This window comes from Rhopalosiphum padi, chromosome 1 (assembly GCF_020882245.1).
Source record: "Rhopalosiphum padi isolate XX-2018 chromosome 1, ASM2088224v1, whole genome shotgun sequence".
Classification (NCBI taxonomy): Eukaryota; Metazoa; Arthropoda; class Insecta; order Hemiptera; family Aphididae; genus Rhopalosiphum; species Rhopalosiphum padi.
The window spans coordinates 15,340,325-15,365,903 of NC_083597.1; the positions used below are offsets into that span (position 1 = coordinate 15,340,325).

At 26.6% G+C, this 25,579-nt stretch overlaps 1 protein-coding gene across 1 annotated transcript in view; it reads left to right on the forward strand.

Annotated features, from left to right (window-relative positions):
- Positions 1-25,579, forward strand: part of LOC132922065 (alpha-protein kinase 1) — a 50,536-nt gene that overhangs the window by 19,277 nt on the left and 5,680 nt on the right. The window contains exons 2-5 of the mRNA XM_060985384.1: positions 6,317-6,451; positions 9,139-9,281; positions 15,227-15,916; positions 24,826-25,392. Coding sequence (XP_060841367.1) covers positions 6,317-6,451; positions 9,139-9,281; positions 15,227-15,916; positions 24,826-25,392 — 1,535 coding nt within the window. The remainder of the gene's footprint in view (positions 1-6,316; positions 6,452-9,138; positions 9,282-15,226; positions 15,917-24,825; positions 25,393-25,579) is intronic.

Sequence of the window (25,579 nt, forward strand, 5' to 3'; positions counted from 1 at the left end):
TTTTGTTTTTAATTATTATTGTATTAAATGTTTTTTTTAATAATTACATAAGACGAATAAACTGTAGTGTCCATATAACTTATAAACACAAATAATGTTTGTTTTTAATATTCAATTTTTAAATTAATTTATAATGTTTAATTTTATATTATGGCCTTCGCAATAGAAAGTAAATCTACATTACCTAAATCGTATGGAGCTTAATGTGAGATTCAAATAAGGAAAGTTGAATAGGATATATATTGTTGATTTGTCGGTGAAACATTCTAAAAACGATTTGTAAGTGTAAAATATGATCTTTTCCAAATATCGCGTCACTGCAGCATGATTATAATATAATAATGACTTGGTTTATCACCCACGTTTGAATATTCAACATAATTTACGTAAACCAGTTATATTAAATCGGTTTGAAGTTTACGAGTTTCCCGTGACCGTCGACTTTGAGCCGGAATACAATATCATGGAAAGTAAAAATATAAAATAATATAACGTATATAATATGAACCCATCAAGCCGGTAATGCCGTCTTTGTGTCACGTCCTACACGGTATACCTATATAGGCGAATATATCAATGTGTATAGTGTGTATACCTATGCGTATATTGTGTTAAAAATATTATATTATGTAATATATATATATATTATTAAATACAGTTTACATCAATATCAATATGGCTATATACTTATAACTAATACCATGTTGCTTTTATATTTTTATTCTTCACCCTATCTCACTTACTTTCCTTTATGACTCACGTTCATCGTACTTATAACCTACGAGGCACGAACCGTGATCCCTAGTATACAGTACACGAACACGCCCAACCCACTAACTAATCCTAGTAAACCAAATTTCAGACTTCAATTTGTCTTCCTCACACTTAATGTTGTCGGATAAAAGGGGTCGAAAAAAAAATTCACTGAAACCCGCATTTTTAACCACTATACAAACATTTGTACACACTTTCTCTATGTAACACACGTGTGTTTAACTCACTCTCGTACACACACACACATACACACGCAAGCGGAGGTACGTTTTATAAATGTAGTTTTAAAGTGTGGTACAAGACTTTCGACAAACCAATTGTGGTGACCATAGTTGGATAATACGTATACATGTGAGAGACGTCCACTAATACGAGCGAAATTATATGCCATGTCATGCGGTTAGGATTCTCATCAGAATAAAAGAAAAACTATTTTGTGGAAATTATCATGAGTATATTATTATCTTTTATGAGACTACTTAAACAGTGTATATTTTTATTTTTCCACTTAATTGTTGAAATTGCAATGGGCATGCAATATTTGTGTTTAATATTGTTTACACGAATCACAGTATGCCAATTATTTAACGTTTTTGTACAATATAGTGTATAGATATTATATGTGAATAATATTATTGTGCATCATTTGAAAAATATGAATATGCATTTTTCATTATTTCGAATAAATTTAGTCGACACTATCATATAGTTTAAACTTAAAGCCGCCGTGCGTGTATGTGCAATATATTATAACTTATTACGATGATGAATATTACAAATATTTGCAATATACACAAAACAGTGCATAACTATAGTGATTTTGAGCATAAAAAAAAGAATATAAATAAGTGATTAAACATAAGTGAAGGAAATATTCACTAATAGGAAACACACTTCGATTTTACGAGTATTTTAATTTATCTTTTTTTTTATTATTATTTCAAAAGGGTTTCTATAATTGACATGGTGTAATTTTTTTTATCGTTCAGATAATATTGAAGTTAATTTTTGTTTTAAAATAATATTTATAAAGATAGTATAGTTATTAAAAGTGCGGTAGATAGATTTACTTATTTAGATATGTGATTTAAAAAAAGAAGTTAATTAAACAGTTAATTTGTTAAGTTTTCACTTTTATGTTTATAATTTTTATTGTTTGAGTGTTTGGTATTCGATTTGATAGCTTAAGAATAAGTTACTTAGATAATATTACTTAAATTTGAAGTATTGGAAAAAATTTTGTTGCTTATAATATTGTAAATGTCGTCAATTGTGAGTGGTTACAAAATCTTTTAAGTTTTTAAAAATCATTTACCTATCTATGATGAATTTGACATGAGTACCATTATGACTTTTCATCAGATAATAGAGCTGTAGTTTTAACACATCTAGTACAATTTTTACAGTAAGAACTAGCGTAACCGTAGCTATTTGAAAAATTCAAATTGTAGTATTAGTTTATTAGCTTATAGTGCAGAAGTGCTTTAAATTGTATTTTAGTTAAACATATGGATTTAAATTCAAAAATATCTATTGAAATGTTTAAGTGTTCGAACATGTTTACATTACTATGGTTTGTGTTTATCTTTGAATAATTATTCGATCTTGTTTTTGTAATTTCTTGGCCCACGTATTCAATGTGCCAATTACCGGAATAGTCCTTCGGTTCGTTTTAACTCGAACAAGTAAAGTAAGTTTCTAAACGTTTTATTAAATGCGTTATTTAAATATTACATTTGCACAAGCATTGTCTTCTCGAGAAGCGATTCCATTTTATTGCACTGTAAAATGTAATGACGTTATGTACGTATAAATGTAATATGTAATTGTGGTAACTTTATATTAAACATCCGAAACTTAAATCACAATAATGAACTAATATAATATACGGTTTAAGTTATGCAATGATCATTCGACCTATTTGTATTATAAGTATTTTAATGCACTTATACTTTGTTATAAATCGGTCGATTGTCCCGACTCTATTCTTTGTATTAAAATATAACTAAACAGTTTGGAACGTTTCATCATATTTGGTATCTATGTAACATAATATGGACCAACACTATTACCTTCGATTAGCATTTAGCACTTGTACACCAATATGGCTTGAAATTTTATTTAATTTCATATTCCCATATCGCTTAATAATCTTAAAAATATTTAATGTGCATGCATATTATTATATAAAATATTGAAATACTAATTCAAGGTAATTTAACATAATTGTCGGCGAAGCTGAGTTATAATAAAATTGTTGTACTTTCTAACTAATAAACCTACATCATGTTTATTAGCACTAATTTTTTCCAAACAGTCGCTTAGCTATTAATAAAATCTTCATACATTAATAAATTGTGTATTATTATTATTTAATGATCCACGGTTTTATGCGTTTTATTTACCGCTAAAATGTACCCATTAGAATGTGACTGGAGGCTTTACCGTAACAATATAATAAATTAATAAATAACACATATAGCATGCCGATAACGAAAATACCACGTGTCGTAAACGCTTAAAAAATTATATACTTTGCAAAAAAAAATTTCTAAATACCGTCATTCAGGGATGAATATTTTCGTACACGCATACACATATAAAATAGTCTGTGAGTCATGTGAAGTAAAATTTGAACATACATACATATTACCTTTACGTAGGGTATTATTAATAAATGTAATACTATTTTGACTAAACTACATTCAAACATTACCGATTCCCAGAGATTAATAACCATAACCATAGTAATGACTAATAGACTTATTACGGAATGGTGCACTAATATATTATAATATATGATTTATGTATTCATATAATTTTACGTTTCTTTGTGAACGATTTCCACACGCCATCAATAAAGACGTTAACCGCGGTTTCAATATACATCTGAACCAAAATAGTGTGAGTATATAGATACAATCGCTCAGATTGAATGACCCTTTTACACGTTGTACTTTTTCAACTACAGAAAGATAATGTGATATTATGTGTGTGTGTGTGTGTGTGATGTGTGCGCGAGTCAACCGACAAACGTGTCCTGTCCTGAGGCGTGTGAACAAGTCAAACTCCACATTTACGGTTCACGTGTACTTGGGGTCAGGTCGTGTAAAGATTCGGACAAGCATGTTTAATGGTTCTTAAATAAATGTGTAAATGGCTTTTTAAAAACAGTTACGCATTTCCAAGTGTAAAGCGCTAAAATATCATACATTGAATTAACGTGAATTAAACCAGTGGGGTTATTTGACTGATGTACTATTCGCTCGATGATATCATATGAATTTTGAAAAATAACGTTATAATTGAAGAAGTTTTGTGCATAAGTCATATTTTGATATCAAACAATATACAAGTGAATAGCAATATAACTTTGAATATGTTTTATGTCAGAGACACATTATACGAGTAAACCGACTATGATAATCGTCAAAAGAATAACACTCCTCAGTATACTCATATATTATAATGTAATAGTTTCAACTTGCATCAGATATGAACTATATATTGTATATTATCTTTTAAATGTCCACGTTTCGATCTGTTTCTGTATTATGTGCGAGTATACTGTTAATAATAATTATCAACTACTTCGGCGTATCATCGTAATAATGACTAGGCAAGTAGGTACGTTAATTGTACGCATTATTATTAATGACATTAACCTCAAATAGGTTAGTTATATCATATATTTCTACGCGTGTTAAACAATTATAAACGATTTATTTTTCTCAATTGGTTATATTAAATTAAAAAAAAATGTATAACTTGTAAATACAATAAATTACAGTTATTATAAAATAATAACACTCCTAATATAACTATTTGTAACTGCATTATATTATTATTATTATTTAAGATTCAACTATACAAGTGCATTATTGGAAATCGACTTACATTAAGTGGTAATAAGTTATTGTTTTATGTGCACAGATTTTCTGGAATGTGGAATTTCTTTTTGACCTCTGTGAAATTAGGACAGTGAACAACGTGATTAGCTGTAGTTTGTAAATGTCATGTGGAGTATAATGGTTTAATCTTTGCCATTAGGCATGAACATGCCACACGTGAGTTATCGGCGAGGCTAATTCAGAGCCTATTTGGTGTAACTTTTTTTCATACGGTTGAAAACAATGCAATTTGGCCAGAGTGTTTTCCATAACATTGTATATCGTTTGGTGTCTTTTAGATTAATGTAGTATTTTTTAAAACTATACTTCTGCGTATATCAACTGTGATTAAAAAGATTATTATATTATGTATTGTTGTTGTTTATTCGGTTTCAAACTGCAAAGCTTCTTCATAACGTATTTAATTTGGCTATGTTTCGGTATATGCATGAAATGTATATCTGAATTGAGTTCGTACTGTATATTATAGATATGGCTACTTATCAGTTAATACTTTACTTTTTAAATTGTATATGACATTAGTGAGGTACCTTAATGATTTTAATATTTGTAGATGCTACCTAATATGTGGATGTTAAATTTAAACAGTTGATTCGTATTATACGAGTATAATGTACAAAAGCAAGTCTTACATCAGCTTTTTTAAAATGATACGTATAGATTTGGATGCTTTGTTACTCGTTATTAATGTTATGATGTTTTGTAGCATTATTTTCTTCGTTAGTTTATTTTTTCTTAATAATAATAAATAATGATAGATGTTTTAAATTTTAACTTGTATTGAAATATGAAAAGAATTCGATTCTATCACAGATTCACAACTATGAATTAAAACATACTGAATTATTTATCAATCATTTATAGTTTAATCCAAATACCTAATGCATCATGTTATAAATTTCAAATTAGTTACATTATTTGCACAAATTTAATTAATAATATTGGAACATCTATTTATATTATTTTATCAAAGTAAACAGTTCATGTATTATTATAATATCTTCTATTGTAGTTATAATAGGAGTCTATGTCTATACGATTAAACATTATTTGATAGTTTCTAAACATTATAGCAATAATTATATGACAGGTAATATTATTGGTACTTACTTATTTTAAAATGTTGTATTTTTATACGTGTATATTATAATTACAAGTTTAGTGTGGAAAGTTAGATGCACAAATACAATTTGTATAGGTCATAATAATAGTTGTGTATCCATTGTACATGCCGTGGTATTTTGACAGTATTGTAAAAACACATTAATTACAATTCTACGAAACTATATAACTATATAATAATAATAATAATAATAATATACATATATTGATCACAGTATGAAAATCAAATAATAAATTGTCGATTCATAGTGGTCATGGGCTTATAGTATGGCAGCTTTCACTCGTATAAAACATAATAATAACTATATAATAATATATATCCTTTCATATTTACATTATCGGTGTAATTAAAATTGATTGGATACGTAAATGTTTAATCATGTTTGAAATGTCAATTTTAAACACTTTTAGAATTAGCATAATGAATACCATCTTGTTACTATTGTAATAGCTGTAAACACTATTGAATCCCAGAACTAATAATGTATTTTATGATCGTTTGTTTGCAGGAATGACATGGAGATGTGTACAATCAACATGCGTTTTTGAAACAGATTTTGGGCTGTCAATCAATTGTGCTCTAAAAAAATCTGGGCTATTTCGTGTGAGAAATCTTGGAGGTCTTAAGGGATACGTTGGACTTGGTAAGCGTATATCGCCTCCATATAATTAATGTATTCGAACTAATTTTTTAAAAAAAACAAACATTTTTTTACTTACACTTATAAGATTTACATTTATAAGGGGAAGAAGTATTATAATAATTTATAAACTTATTCTATTACCAAAAATACACCGACGTCGAATAAATAATGTATGTGTTATCGCAAACAATATCAAATTCATTGAGGGGCAAATATATCAAAAATACTGATTAATTAATTAAAATTTGTTTAATTTGAATAATTTCTATAGTACGATTTATTAAATTAATCAATCTTTTTTAAGTTCTCATAATTTATTCATCTATTAAAAATTATAGTTATGAATATTGACGAATAAAAATAATTTTAGATAAAACATCATTAGAGAGTGTAATAATTTATAAAAACCCAGTCATTATGAGTAAGGGGTTTTTTTAATTCTACCAAGATGAACTTGAGATACTTCAATTACATTTTCAAACTTGATGACTTAAATAAAAAATACTATTAACATAAATGGGCAAAAAAGTTAAAAATTTTAAATATCCATAGATTATTCAAAAAAATTCTAATATAAATATTTCAAAAGACTTTGGCTATTTTTATTTTTAATAAACAAAAAATAACATAACTGTTTATGTTAATTACTGTTATTGTATATTTAATTTTTTTTTTTGACCCCTAAAATATCAAATAGATCCATTTGTCTATCATAAACCACCCCAAAGTTGAAGGTTGCGATATTTTTACTGCTCGAAATTATAATGACAAAAAAAATACCACGTCTTAGAATAACCAATACAAAGCTATAAAAGTGATTGCAGCTTAGAATTATAAACTACTATATTATATTATATTATTTATGTTAGTTTTAAAGATATTTAAAATTGGATAGAAAACTTTTAAAGTATATATTTTAGCTTCAATAAATTTCCACAATGATTGAAAATCCAGTTATTTTTTGTTTAATATTTAAATTATTTTAATAAATATAATTGCGTTTTATAAGCAAATAAATAACCATTATAACTGTGTCATTAATTTGAATGAAAAATATTCAAGGTGCATTTTAAATTTAAAATAATTGTATAGTTCTGAAATTCAAATACTGGTATAGTGGTATGCCAAATAAGTTGATGGACAACATTTCAACTCAAATATAGCTTATACGGGAATGTTCATAATTATTAAGTTTAATATCTGCATCGTAAATTTAATAATATTTATTTAAAATCAGGTATTTTAGATTTTGAGCAGAGCAATGAATGTATTGATTTTACAATGGTATGATGCGTTTGTGTGTTTGTTTATTTGTTTGTTTTTTTTTAAAACAATTTATAGCAAAATCTTTTTTGATAGGAGAGAAATTCCAGTTAGTACTTTGGTGGATCAAAAGTAAAAAAAGTACTTTAGCTTAAAAATTATTGCTAATGAAATAATTAGTTTAGGAGTGAATATCGAATGTCATAAACATTTAGAATTGAAATGGAATGAAAAATTAATTTGGATTTTTTGAGGTTAAGAAACTAATAAATAACCATGTATTAAGCTTTTAAAACTTAGGAATAAAAAGAAAAAAGAAAAATATGAATTTCTAACTATAAAATAATTTACAAATGTTTACAATTTTTATTAATTTTGTCAAAATTCTAACTTTAAACGCTTGTAAAATAAGATTGTGACCATAGATTTTCAATATTATTTAATTGAGAAATTAAAAAGGTATGAGAAGCTTTGTATTTAATTTTGAACATTTCTACCCAGTGAATAATTTTTAATCGAAATTTATAAAAAAAAAAAAAAAACTAAAAATTTAAAATTTCTTTTGCCTTTAAATACATTTTAAGCTTCACATCGTGATAAAATCAATACATTCATCGCTTTGCTTATAATCTAAAAGTAATTTGATTATTCTTTTTATATTATACTATGCATTATTAGATAATGTGTTTATACATTGTAACTATGAAATAATATCAGTCATAATTCTAAAAATATTTTACTTAAAACAATATTTTATTTCGAATTTATTTTTGGTTTCGGCTTAATACCTTAGAACTTTTTACAGTTATTTTGTAGTATCATATTTAACTCTACACAATGTAGACCAATATTTTTTATTTCTGTAACACTGCGCACAATACTTCAATGATAAAATGATAACACATTGGCCATTGTTAAATTAAATTACTGTAGTGTTTTGAGAACCAATCCAACGGCAACGGTTAGTTATGAATTTCACAGAAACTGAAAGCCAATTCGATTGTCCCTAAATTTAGTTGTAGGTATTAAAATTTTCGGTCGTCGACTAGACATATTTTAGTTTGTACTGGGTTCAGCATAAAATAATAATATATGATACAAAATCCTCGTAAACTGGTATATTTAATTGCGTTATATATTATGATATTATACGGGATCAAGCTGGTATAGGAAATATTATAGACAGCTAATAACGTCATTTAAACGCATAGGTACTACTCACTACTATAAATATGGATTATTCTTTGAAATATGTTTTTACTATAATCATTACCAATCAATTTTTTTATAAGCTTCCGTATATCTCAACGCGCAGAACACGGTTTTTAAGTATTATAATAATATAAAATATCGAAACGCCACCAATCGCCCGCGTTGGATTTTCGACACATATCGTCCAATCACTCAAATGGTGTGTTTTACAGGAATACAATTGGCCGACGAACTCGGTTTCAAGGAATCGCTGTCGACTCTGGAACAAAACAGTAAACGTCGTTCAGTCAACGGGTTCCCAGTGCCGGGATCGTTCGAACCACTGCAAGCCGTACCGCAAAAGAACAATCACGCAGTAAGTCTATATTGATACATAGCATACAACACAATACGCACGATATTATATTGTCATAGGTATGAAATATTATCGTATTGCCAGGTGTACATTATAATAAGTCGGATATTATATTTTTACCTATCTAACAACGGTTGTGGTAGGAAAATGTAGACACAGATTTACGCGTACGATAACAATACCCGTGTTGTTTACGCCTCGCGATCATTTGCCAAATTCTTTAGCACTTTTTATTATTGTTCCCTAATACTTTATATAATAAAGTCTCGTCCGATATTCCAGTCACGGTGTGCTATGAAGTTCCGGGATGCTTTAAATTATTCAGTTGGCACGGGCTATGAAAAAAAAAAAAATACGACTAGTGCATGTTCTATATTTTACCATCACTGGCTATACTGTCGCTGTACGCGGAAACACGGAAACACCGTCTCCAATCGATATTTAACATAATAAATTATTTGACACGTTTTACAATATATTTTCACTTTGATTTAGCGGTATTATATTTTTCATTGTGATATTATATTTTATTCTATAAAAAAAAAAAAAACTGGTTACATTGAATGTTGATATCACCTAATTGTAAAATTCTGTTTTTTTTAAACATATTTTACTCATTTTAGAAAACATGTCATATATATACACAACAATTTATTGTGAAAATATAAGACTTAAACTTAATCAATACTTTCTTAAAATTTGGCTGTACATTTCAACATTTGAAAATGTAATACTGTATTTTGATATTATTATTATTATTTTTTTTTTGTCTGATATTACTTTTAGGAACACTAAATTGCTTTAATCTTTAAGATTTACGTTAAGGGTAATTTTTTAGTAAAAATTATATTTCATTGGCATACTTTGAAGGGCGAGGTAAAATAATACTCATATAATCTACTACACAGAAAAATGACTTTAGAGCTTGGAATTATCACGTTTTAATTATAACAAATATTTTAATTTTTAATAAGATACCTATCACTTATTTTATTAAAATCATTTTTTAACTTTTTGACCTTCAGTATTCAATCAGTTTTAGATTCTGAATCGAGCGAATAATGTATTGATTTTATCCTGATATGTCCGATATATTTTTTTTTATGAATACATGATAAGTTGTCAATAAAATACTTCGATTTTCAGAAATCAGGGTGGTTTTGAATATAAAATTAGACCTAGTTTATACTTTGAAGATGTTAAATTTAAAAATCCGAGAACTTATTTTTATAATCGGGAAAAACAAATTAAGGAATACTGGAATTATTATGTAAATTCAATTTCCAAAAAATGCAATTTTGTATTTATAAATTCATAATTTTTTTGTCTTTAAAGTATAATGCAAGACTTCTAACAACTTATTAGTAGTTTAAATTAGAACTATAAAATCTAAAAAAACATATAAAGAAAATTATTTTTTATAAACATTTTAAATTCAAATTTGAACAAAGACACGAAGTTACTTATTTAAACGATATATAGTGATATGTTAATTATTTTATTATGATTTAAAAATATATTTGCGGGAAATTAAACTTTAATGTATATATTTTATGAATTTTATTAAACACAATAATATTTTTGATTTTTTTTAATATAATATCTATTTACAGATAAATCTTTTTTTTTTTTACTGGTTTACGATAATTATAGATATTAAATGTTTTGTAATATAATTTGATATAGTATAAATATATATTATTATAATAATTAAATACTAATAATATAATAAATGCAATATTTTCATAAAACATTATATTAACTTACTATAATACTAAAAATAAAAAAATTTCTTTAATTGGTATATCAAAAAAAAAAAAAATATATCACTCGGTGATATAGGCTGGTACACCATTTCTGCTTAGAATTGTTTTTCGTATACAATGATATATTATTGAATTTAAATTTAACAGGTTTATAATAATGACCCTATAGACATGTCTTAATATACAGCGGAGTGGTACACATTTACCTACCTTTTTATTTAAAAGCGTATTTTTAAACATTTTTTACTGCTTCTTTGATTTCGTTATGATTATCAAGTAATTTTGTTAATACGTACCTAATACCTAGAATTTACGTATGATAATTAAATTAAAATATTTGTGATGAAAGTATAAAAATTGAATGGAAATCTTGATTTACATAACTTGTATGTTAAATATTGTAGTCAACTAATATCCGTGAGAAACTTCTGTCACCTGAATTTAATTTAATGCATAGAATGATAATATGATTTGCAAATGATTAGAACTGTATTTCATTATTGTTGATTAATTATTCAAAAAAATGTTTTAAAATTTTTAATAATATATATTTCACAAATTTAAATTATAAAGTAAGGGAAGTGAAGCAAAAACTTAGCATCTAGTTTTCCTATTAAAATTTTAATTTATTTCAATCATATGCAATGATAAATCACGAATAATTCATTTTACCTAATAGATATTAGTGATATATATGTTAAATTAATTTAAATAAATATAATGCTAAACTAGGTATTTATATAAACTGTTGTTAAATTAATGTATGTAATATTACGTAGCTACTAATAAAAGATAGTTATAGATAGAACCAAATTCATAAATATATGAGTTAGATATAAGATTTCATGGGACCCCACAAGAAACTGTTCGGTAAGGCCTATTATATTTTTGAAGATTAAATAAAAGAAAAAAATCTTTCATATAACAAAGTTTGAAGAACTTCTAAAAATGTATATTATCTAAAGATAAATCTAAATCAGTGGCAGGCAATCGGTGTTACCCGGTAGTATTAAGCCAGTACGACTATTCCATACGGCCCGCTCCAAAATTACAATTAAATAAATATTTTATATTTTCGTCTGACACGGCCCGTAAAACTTTTTTTAATTTTCAAATGCGACACAAAAGTTTTAAAAGGTTGCCGCAACCATTGATAAAATAATACTTAGTGAAACGGAAAACCAAGTACCTATGTTTTTAAGATGATAATGTTTTTGCTCATTTTTGATAATTTTTGATAAATGTATCATATTTTTTAAACATAAATCCTTATCTACATTTTTATTTTATGAGCATTTTTAATTTTCATAAGTGAATTACTATAACAAGGAGGGTAGTTATTTTACTTTGAGTATAGGTGATTGCTGCTTATGAGTAAGAACAGTCTTTTCTATTATTTCCTAATTGACAATAATTATTAAATAAAGTTGCTTGATAGATTTCACATTAAAGATAGTCTTTTGTATAATTATAAAAACTGCATAATATCATACAATTTATAATAACATACATTTATACAGTGAGTTTTTAAACGAAAAATGAATTAAGTTATTTTTATTTAAATGATTTTATTTTATTTGTGATGTAGCTACTTAGTACATTATAAGAATCTTATTGATTAACGTGTTAAGTGTTACGAGTATACTGGTTTTCACTGTACATATTCTTGTAATACTCTTAAAAATGAGTGTATTCGACAAAAATAATATATTATATTGTGCCACTTTGACGGGAATACCATTACGATATTATGATATAATAGTATAATATAATAACATCTTTAATTATGACTAATCGAATCAGCTTACTTAATTTGAAAGAAAAATAATCTTTACATGAATCATGAAATACAATTTCTTTCTATTTTTCAGTACCTACGTTATATTATTATGGTGAAATATTTAATAATAAGTAATCAGTGGTCAACACAAGGTTATCTATTTAAGCGTTTAACAATAATTATTTCAAAGTTTTAAATTTTGAAAATATTATTTTTACAAAATGTGATGTCATACCAAAATAACATTTAAAAAAATTATTTATATTGATATTATTTTTATATTTATTTTTTTTTTAATAACAATATGAATAATTTTTTAATTAATTAATAAAAAATTAAATTTAAATGAGTAAAGTATTGAATCTCAATATTCTATAATATGAGCTACCCATATGTCACTATACCACTCATAAAAACTTTAAATACTTATATACGAGTACAATTAATTACTTGTTCAAAATTAGATTTGTATATATTAATAAAGTAATCCAAAAAATATTCTATTTCAAAATATCAAATTCAAAATGCTTATAGGCATTTAAAAAAGTATATACTTCAAAAAATAATAACGATAACATTTGTAAAATTATAATTTTTATTTTAAAAACTGTTGTTTTTCAATGATATCAAGTTATGTGAAAAATGTATTTTAAATAAATTCAAATTTTTTACAAATTATGTATGTAGTCAGTAGACTATAAACGTGTAAATGGATCCCTTTTGATAATATTAATGCATTTAAAATAAATAAAACAGTACACTCAATTCTTGAAACATCTAATATTATTATCTATAGAACTTAATGAATATGTTTCTAAATTTAATATTTTATACTTAAAGTCAATATTTTATTAGTTGTATAATATGTATATGAATAAAGCTGTTTGAAACAATTTATTTACACAATTCCACAGTATTTATGTAAAAGTACATAGGAAGGGAAATTTCAAAAGGAACAGTGGTAGGCACATTTAAAGTCGCAACGATCATACACGTTCAGTTATAGTACTAGTTGAAGAATAATTTTGTAATATAAATATAACTTGTAAAACGGATAACCGAAATTGCAGTCCATGGACCATAGTCACATTTTCTGAGAATTTCATATCAATTCTAATCGAATCTCTTGTGTCGTATTCCAAATCCGTTTGCGATTATTTGTTGCGCTAGAAAAAAATAAGGAATTCCCAAATGTATTGCCAATATTGATGATTTCATTCCATGTAAACCACTGCTTATATAAAAATATCATCTTCATTTTGTATATGTGTGTCTTCACTTTTTATTTTATTGTGTTGGCCGTTCAGATTGTTGTGAAACGCGGACCTAATGCTACCACTGTGACTCATACAGCACATATTACATTATGTCAATACCAGAGATAAGTAAAAAAATGTACGATCGAATATTTTGCAAACTCAACTGAGATCAGAAATGATTTTACGTTAAATTATAATTTCACCATTTCCAAGTTTAAACTTTCTTCAGATTCATCTGTCTTTTAGAAAATTTGATATTGCGTGCTTCATAACAACACGTATTTTATAATATAGTAAAGTGTAATAATAATAATAATAAAAAAAAATTAAGTAATATTATACAACTAAAAATAATTTTAAATTAATGAAAATTACAACAATTTAATAAATTGATTTCGTATATTATAGAACACGGATTAATCACATAATTCAATAATTGCATAAACTCAAACTGCATAATATTAAAACCATGTTATATGCTATTAATATATTAATATAATGGTATATTGGTATATATTATTTTATTCAGTAGAAGTAGAATCTATTATTATTTTAGTTTTATAATTTAGATATGTCTGAATAATTATGATATACATTAATATTAAACATATTATTATGATTTTCATTTTATACTGTGAGCATAAAAATAAACATGCACAAATGCACAATGCATGACTGAATATTGACAATTTTCTACCAAATTGAATTATAAACGTCATATCACTGTCAAATTACCTCTGAGTTTACAATTCTATAATGGCCTCAGATATTCGACACGAAAAAATAAAAATGAAATTTGCAAGCAGTGATTGTTTATTCTAAGCACGTCCAGAATAATTTTTGTTTTTTAAATTTAAATTTAAATTTCCACAAAATCCCGTTTGGTAACAGGTGACGACACTGTCGGTGATTAACATAGTGAAAAAAAAATGCCGTTAAAAATGGCTGTAGCACCTTTGCGTGTATATTTGTATAATTAAAACATTTTCCTAGGTCATTAAAAAAAAAGGTTTCTCTATTTTAAAACCTGGCCCCATGCGTGTACGTGATAATTACTTTTTCACTTCATTATAATATTATAAGAATATATTATATTATCAAATTGTAATACAACAACTATCAACCTTTTTTTTTCCGTAGACGAACGCTGTAGACAATCAGGACAGATCGGCTTACGCCAAGATGAACGGCAGGCCTGGTGTTGGCGTGGTCACGGTACCACCTTTCCGGCCGCTGATGGCCGCGGCCAACAACATGGTACGCAATGTCAGACTGGCTGCTCAACAACAGCAGCAACAACAACTACAACAACAACAACAACAACAACAACAACAACTACAACACCAGCAGCAACAACAACAACAACAACAACAACAACAACAGTTGTTGAAACCACTGCCCGTGCCGGCGTTCGCCGCCCTTCCCGAGTCCATAGCCAAAGTCGCAGTGGAGCCACCCCAACCTTCGCCATTCGTCGGCGGTCAACGGCAATCGGCGATGGCTCCAGTGGCGACGCCTGCTGTCAGCCGACTGACAGTTCCGCAGATGATGCAACCGGTCGCACCCGTCGCTTTGGTGCAAACGCAACGTCAGACGATACCATCGCCGGTGTTTATGTCTCCGCAACAGCAACAGCAGCAACAACAGCTGTTATCACCGGTGTTTGTGCCCCAGCAACAGCCGACCGTTATCATGTCGCAGCAGCAGCCGACCGTGATCGTGTCGCAGCAGCCGCAGCAACAGTCATCGGCTATCATGCCGCAGCAACAGCAACTTTCGTCGGTGTACTACCACAATGCCATGCAACAAGCGGCCAACAGACGTTTTAACGTGAGTATAATAATATAGTCATACAACATGTTCACATGTCATTGTCAAAATATAATATATGTTTACCGTATAAAGAGGTTTGCATGACAAGTACGTACAGTTATTCAAAAACGCCTTTAATAATATAATTTAAATTCAAAATTAACCGTTACTACTGTTGGTACGTGAATGTTCGAGGTTTTAGACAATTACTATTAGACACAACGATGTATTAATGTTGTGAGGGTTATTGAGCCCCCCCCCCAAAAAAAAAAAAAAAGAATAGTAAGTTTGCAAATACGTTACTGATTAGAAATATATTATGCTCGTAAATCAGAACGAAAACGTTATGTACTGAGTTTACAAATATTCCAATATGGATAGTTAACACAATATTATTTATAATCGCATAATTTAAGATTGACGTGCGTTGATGTTTATTTGACGAGTGGGCATTCGACGGATTATTTGCAGGATTTTTATTGTAGGTAAATATTTATATGGTCCAATAATAATTAGTCAAATGTATTTTTTTCGAAATAATGACGTTGAATTATATAATATTAGGTGTGTATTATACTCATTACCATTTTCGTTTGACAATATATTATTGAACGGTTAGCTTTAGTGGTATTTTGACTCTATTGAATGTGTGTGTTTAAACACTTGATTGAACAAATAATTTTGTTTTCACGATTTCATGCGAAGAACGCACGTCACATGACGTGTTAGAATGACGGCTGCAATATCATACACTTGATCGACTGAGTTTTTATTATTTTTTAAACCTTTTACAATACCTTTATTTCAAAACGTAAATATATACGTGTTTCATTTATTTTTCGACAATTGGTATGAATAAAATGTCACTTTTAAGCTTTTCGGGCTTCGGGAGTTCACAGTCAACATTTTGCCTACGTACACGAATCGATTGAAAATAAAGAGTATGTTATCTGCTGTACTGTGTTATAAAAACGAAAAAAAAAATCACGTAGAGTTTAATAAAAAATGTATGAGTTATTAATATAATAATGGTAATATAATTATTTTCTATCAAACAATACTTAACAAGACAGTTGTATAGTAAGTTACAAAACAAAATGTATTAATATATATTATATGTATATATATATAATTAAATAATACTATAGGTACTCGTATTGTATACATTATTTTCTTCAATTGTCTTCGTTTCTTCCTTCGTAATGTGTTTACATTACCAAAATTACCAAGATATTATATTAAATTCGACATTAACTTTCAGTTATAAACGTCATGTATATACTACCATAATGCATTAAAAATTGAGTACATGGTATCAAGTAGAAAAATAACATATTATACAACTAAAATAAAATTAATGAAAAAAAGTATTTTAATAAAACGCCCCTTAAAAGTGTATTACCACGAAATAAAGTTCCGTCATTCTATACATAGTGTACACTGTACATATCATATTATATTATATCATATAATTAATCTACATCATGGATTTATTATTAAAAGTATATAATATAGTTTAAGCTGTATCTTGAATTTTTTTAATCTAAACTATATTATAAGTATTAAATGCATTTTAAAATTTTAATTACTATTTATAACGAACCTTTTAATAAGTACTTACTGAATAATCCTCAAGGAATTTTAAAAAATAAAACCATATTATCAGTTAATATTAAATTGAAATTCATATTACCTAATATAGTATAATAAAATAATTAGTTTTATTTTGTCTTTTTTAACGATATAATATTATATATAAACTATATTTGCGATTGTTGTTGTTATGTATTTCTACGTACTCTATCTGTGACCTGTGAGGTTCTGACATTTATAATTTTTTATTATATACCTACTCACAGGAGATTATTATTAAAGCACAAATATCCACTTTTTATACTAAATTGTACATTTATAAAATTATATTCAATGTGATATGCCTACAAAAAAACTGACGGCCAGTCCATAATGTTACCAACTATTTGAGTGAAGTTTAACACGATTCTTACAAGCCTATTTAATTCATATTTTAATACGTAAACAATAAACATATTAAATTGAGCTATGATAAACCTCAATTACACATAATAATTAAAATATATTTTAAAAATTATCATACATCGCGTTACGCAATTGTTAAATCGCGATTTAACTTTAATTTTCCACATTTATCTTTGTATGCCACCCTATTATATTTCCGCAAGAACACAATAAATTAAAATTAACATTGATATGACAGCCGTAGGAGATTATTAATAACTGTTTATATTTTCAAGAAACCTGTGAATAATATTAGTGATATGATTCAATCTTGCCAAGTATTCAAATGCTTTTTTTTATTTGAGTACCATTTTAAATACTTTTTTAAATAAAAGTACATATTTGAATACGTATTCTAAATAATGTTGCTTGCATTTTTTTAACTTAAAATGTACTTTTAAATTTCAAAGGTCAGGAAAATTTGAACTGGAGTTACTAAATTTAAACAAGGTTGTTATTATGGTTGCGTTGACAAACTTATACGTCTATAATAATCTAATAATCTAATAGTTTACAATAATCTCGAGTGATAACAGTGAATTATTTTGCATTGGTCTGATTTTTCACAAATTATTATTTAAGCCAATTTCGCTTTGCCATTCGAAAATGTGTAAAACGCGATCGTCAGCGCGTTTCTCCCTTCGATTCTCGATCAGACCGTTTTCATGTCGTCTTCCGCAAACACGTATTATTAATAGTGGTGTGCGGTGCGATTAATTCTAGTGGAACAAATTTTGTACGTATTATTATATTTATATATGATATAGTATTCACTATTTTATGATTAATATGATATTATATTTGTGAGTCGCATCATTTCCAGTCTGATGAAACATGTCGCGTATTTCCCGAGGATTAAAAGTCGAGGTAAGACGTGCATGATTAGTCATCTATGTACATTATTCACAGATTCCTCAAATGTCTCTACAACCATTATTTAGAATGTATTGTGGTTCTACTTTATGTATAGTGTATGAGTGTATGAATATATTTAGGTTCATAAAATCATTCTTGAAAATGACAATTCTGAATACGACTCTGCTTTCAATAAATTAATAAAATAGCTAAAACATATTATTTTATAAGTCATAATAGTCACTGTAGTTACAATATTACTTATATTTTAAAAACTATGTATTCGCTGAATATTATTTTTTATACACCATTATAATGTATTATATATTTCTATCTCGTTATATCTCTTCGCAATTTATTCAGAATTATTTTATTGTAAGTTGGTGAAAATGGATATCATATTCCTGACATTTTTTTATTCGTATAAAAATTATACTTGCATAGGTACCATTCATCTACACAAAAATAAGACTACCTTTATGAAGGATTCGTGATTTTTTTTTTTATTAATAAAATGTGCTTAAAGATATATTTTATATAAATATAGGTATCAAACTTTATAGTATAACCATGATATGAGCTTGATTAACTGAAATTATTGTAAATATTTACCAATTAAAGTTTAAATTATTTTTTCCCTTGTGCTACTTCAGAATTATTTTGAAATTGTACCAATAATACCACAAACATTCTAAAAGTTACTTGTCTTAATTGATTTTGTATTAAATTTTTAATATATTGTGTAACTACATTATCATTTATTATAGTTTGTCCTATCTCAAAAGTTTTAGTTCACATTAAAAATAAATTCATATAGATTTATTAAAAGTAGATACAGTAATTCAAAAAACAAAGAATTTGATTTTGATTTTGAATATTATTTATTAAAACGTTATAAAATCAAATCAAATATTGATGTTTCAAAAATGAATGTTAATGTCTTCTATATACCTATATTTACTTAAAATATCTTATAGCCTTATGCTATGTCCTTATAAAATATAAATATAAAAACAATCCTTTTAAATTATAATCGATTTTAAGATTCGGTGTAGATATAATGATACATATATAATTATTTTTTTTTGCGTATGAAAATAACAAATATATAATTCGTTTTTTCATAAACACAACTAGTCCCTATTAAATTAATTACAAGATTGCCAAAAATTGTAATAATTCATTTCTAAGTGCATTATTGCGATTTCGTTGAGAAAGTAAAAATTATATGACCCCGTTTCATATGATGAACATTCTTTGTAAGATGAAGTCTAATTATTATTAGCAAGCTGCCGTATACAACCTTAGTACCTAATACCTATAATCAAAATACATGATTTGCATAATTAATATACATTATACAAAGACAAAATGTGAACTGTCGAAGTGTTTAAGTAAAAAGTAACACTTTGTGCTGATCTTTATTTATACATGGCTCAATGGATGCTTCAATGCTTGTGTATAACGCTCAATCGGGTAGTTCAAGGCATCGCGCGTCGTCCATTTAAGCGATTTTTATATATTTGTTTTTGGATGTTTTCCACTGTTTTAACCACCAATTCGCATTATCATTTGAGTAACAATTTCATTTTTAAATGGTTATACTTGTTATTTGTATTAATAATCAACATAGTGACCGTATCTAACAGCATCGATAGTGTACATTGATACAAATTTGAATATGTGATCACTGACAATTTATAATATCGGTATAGTATGTAAATATAAAAATACTTTATTATACAACGGATACCTACATGCCTAATGACATGTGTGCCAGTGGCTTTCTATAGAAATATAATCCCCTCTGGCAAATCATTAAATTTACATTATTTAAATATAATCATTTTTCAGTTTAAGCTAGTCATAAATCAATTCGTAGTAATGTTGCATGGGATATTATTTGAAAGTCTTTTATTATAATATAAATAAAAGGTATATTAAAAAACCCAATTGGAAAGAAATTAAAAAGCTATTGTCACTAATTATAATAATTGGAAGAATTAGTCGAATATCAATTATTAGCACATTAATATTAACATTTACAAAAAAAAAAATGTAAACGCTGTACTGGACATTTAGTTTTAACTTTTAAATATAAAATTAAGTATAATACATTCATTTTCATATTATAAAACATCTGTAAAACTTAAATTTTTATTTATTGATATTCAATTTAATATATTGTATACTGAATATACCTATTTATATTAATAAAATTAATACCTTTGAACTAATTGTTTTAAAGAATATAGGGTTTTTCTTTAACATTTACACATCAAATAATTAAATACAACGATATCAATGATTTTTCCCATATGTTTATTACATTCATATGTGGTGAATTACAGAATTTCAAATTTAAATTATGTTAATTGTTGGATAAAGAAATTTAAAATTCCACTTCATTATTTTTTTATGTTATTATATATTATAATAATGACCACAGCATTCAAAGCTAATTAAGTAAGTAGTTGTATTGTTAAAATTGCTGTGTCATGACTCATTGTACAGCCGCCTATAAGTGGTCAAATTTGTAATAATATGTAGTTAGGCATAATTTTATAATAAAACGTCATATACAATAAACATTTATAATCTACACATTAACAAGTAGGTCACTGAGCACAATATTGTAACGCTAGTTTTGTTTTAGCTTAGTTGTTTTAAATGAAATCACTTTAATACAATCACACTATTTTTGTTTATGGCGACTAAATTAACCATTATTACATTTTTTTCATGTTTGTATTATTTTTTTATATACTCTTATTAATTAGATATACCCAGCTATTTAATAGTTATAAATTATTTATTTGCTTATTCTCTTTTGAGTTATACTATAAATTGAAAAATAATTTAATCGTTTGTTTTTCCTACGCTTAATTTGCTAAAATATTAAAAGAAACTAAACAAATATGTTTTAATTATACCTTAATACATCAATTGCTGATGGATCCTATTTAAAAGTTGTTTTTACTGAATCATAATTATTAATTTCACAAAATATTTACTTTTTTAAAGACATCAAAACTGCTAATCATTTACAATATGTTTAGTAAATAAAACTATACTAGTGTTTTTTTGATTTTTGTTTATGGTTTTGTTAAAAACATAATTAACATTTGCACGGTTTACAACGAATAATTTTTATATAATAATAATCAAAATATTATTTTGAATGAAAATAAATTCAAAAACCACTCAATGTACATAGCTTAATTACAAGTTATGAAAATATGAACTGTATTATGCATATTATTATAATTATATAAAAAATTACAATAATATTAAATAAAATATTAATTCTGTTTCTTGAGTATTGATTATGATAATAATTGTGTTTCAGGAATATTAACTCACTTATTTAGGTATTCAAATGTAAGAGTGATTTAATATTTATGAAATTATTGTGGAATTATTTTTAACAGTTACATATTACTTATTATAGTAATGGTAGGTAGGTACCATATAATTTTGTGACCCGATAAAGTTGAAATATTTTACAGTAATTAAAGTCTTAAAGAGAGTTATAATTATTTTAATATTTTAGGTTATAAAATTGTTTGTGCAATTATTATTATAATATAAGAGATATTAACTACAATAATTTATTTAAGTCATCGTATAACGACTATATTTATTATAATGAATAGTAATTATGGTAAGTATAATACAGTGTTGAAAAATATAAATGGGATAATACTTATACTTTTAAATCTGTAATAGTTATAGCTGTTTCTCTATTATTTGAACCAATTAATTTAAACTTGCACCTAGAGCCAACTGCACAAAATTACTTAAAGATATTTTTATTTTATAGTGCAATGAGCATTGGTCTTATTTGAAAATACAATTTTTATTTATTATTATTATTATTTTGTTGTCGACAACAATGATTATTAGATATTTAAGTTATTTGTCGATACATGCAGTTTGATACACATGATATATTATGTATTTTGTATCGAAATTTAATAATAAATTAGCAAATATTAATAATATTAATCACACATGTGGAATAAAATGATATTATATTTTTATTTTATAAACTAATAAAAATAAAAATATTTACTTATGATGATTTTTAGACTTGTCATGTATTTGGTCAAAGAAATTATATGCATTTGTTTTAAAATTCAATAGTATTATAAAGAAATTAACATTCAATTTGATTACAGACTAATATCGTTTCAAAAGGGTTTTTTTTACAAATAATAATTATTTGGTATCGTATTTTGTCTAATATGATAGTATAAGTCTAAATTAACTATTTTTCAAGTCTTTAGAAAAACAGCACGGTTTTATCTATCACCGGATATACATCAACGGAAATAGTATGTAACCAATTATTTTATAGAAGCTAAATAGAAAAAAATGTATGTTAAAAACAAAAGTAATTTATTGCTATTTAAATAATTTTCCAATTTTAAGTAAATAATTACGTTGCTTAATACAATAATATTTATGGTAAAAAAACATGAGCACAATTTATTGCACAATTCAAATTGCAAATATTATTTTATAATAATTAATTGTGTTTAAAAGTTAAAAAACCTAATTATGGTTATTGTATAGACTTTATAAGACATCAAACTGTTCATACTTATAACTGTTATGAGTGTTATGTAGGCGAAGCGTTAGAATATTGCAACGTTACTTATAGTAAATACATATTATGCTAATGCATATAATATAATTTTGATAGAAATGCATTTCAAAATAGTAGAGATCAACGTTTCACAATCTGTGGTTAGCAACCTACGAGATTTATTTTATTATTTACTTGTGAATAACACATTACTATAATTATTATTTATAATATGATTTGGTATATTGCGATATCTAATACCTACTCATAGTTGTTATCATTTACAATATAATTAGGTGTTTTTTTTTTTTTTTTTTGTTACAAAATACTACTTGAGATATTTATTTGATTTTTCGATATTTGTGTATAAAAAATATATTTATAATATTTTCATTTTTGTCTAAAATCTAAATATAAATATTAAAAAATAGCCATTTTAAATTATAAGTTAAACATTGATATTAACATATTATTATTACGATTTTTTTATGAGTCTACATTAAATAAATGTATTTGTATAGTTATTTCTATAGGCATATTATTATAACTGAGTGAAACTACATTTTATAGACCATAGATAATAATCATATGATAAAATAATATAATTACATTAAATGGTTAAAATGACAATATAATTAATGCACATCATTCCTGTACAATATATTATATTATATTATATTATAGACAGCAGGTATTGCGTTTAAAATGTAATAACCGTATAACCGTAACGACAGTGTACAACAATCCTATACGAAAATAGAAGGTCGAAAACTTTCATGGCTGGGATCATATTATAACGCGTCATCTATTTTAACATGAGCTTTGTGACGATGTGACCCTACTCCAAAAAATATATATACACCTGTGCTTAATAAAGTTGACCCTAACCTTTGTCCGCTACTCGTATTACTGTGCCTCTTTTCATATCATCAACCATATTACAATAATATTTTATGCATATTATATTATTTTGTTATAATCTAGCCGGCGATTCTCCATTAGTGCACCACTATAACAGTAATTTATCTAGGTTTATGTATAAACTATGCAATCCTTTGTAATCGGCCGTATCACGTGTACTTTAATTTCCCGTCAATTCAGCACCGTAACACATCGCCCGTTTTGCGCTCTAAAACTCTGTACGTTTTATGCTTGCGCTATACCCTCCCGCTCCACAACTGCTTACGCTACACGCTACTATGTCATGGCTATATAAATGTAGGTTTCTACCAACTCAAATTTAGAGCGGATTAAGTTATTTCTTGATTGTACATTTTCCAGCTGACCCTATAATACGACTTGAAATCACCGACAAAATTTAAATGTTTTACACAATCATCATATGTTGTTATATAATATATTAATATTATTATTGTTTACATTATAATGTTTATAAACACTGCACTATACTTATAAACATTTCGTATTTCACATTTTTTTATAGGCATTCGGTCAAAGTCCACAGAACTCAGTAGACGTACGACCGGTAATCGTTATGCCCACAGTGCCAGTGGCTGACAACCAGAAGAAGCAAATCGATAGTAATTCGCCCATATCGAATGAAGTAGACCCGGCGTCGATGATGTCGTTGTTCAATGTAGCAGCTGCCAACAACGTGAGCGTCGAACAGCTAGCCATGGCTCTTCGACAACGACAGCAGCAGACGTTTTACCCGAAGGCCATCGACGACGTAACCACACCTACGACGACCACGACTGTTACCACGTTGCCTACCACGACTACCACTGCGTCACTACCACCATTTACCTCAGCATACGTTCCGGACGAGCAACAGGCGGTCACCAAGAAAATAGCTATTAAACCGTACAAGTCAAAATACACGAGCAATCACAAGGTTATGAACGCACCCAAAGAATACTATCCCGTGGGATACGATAAGAACTTCGATGACAACTTTGTGTCTAAAGTAGACCTGCCCGACACGACCTTCAGCTGCGGTGAGCAGAAACATTTTCCCGGATTGTACGGAGACGAGGATTTGGGCTGCATGGTGAGTAACAGATTTGTAATATAGGTTAAATATTTTATTTTTATTAGGTTTATTGCGTATGAGTTTCATAAGAATCAACTCGTATATAATTAATAAATTATTGGTATAGGTACATTATCGCATTTTAGCAAATTCACTTTGATAAACAGTTTTAGATATTTATATATACCTAATATTATATTTTCTG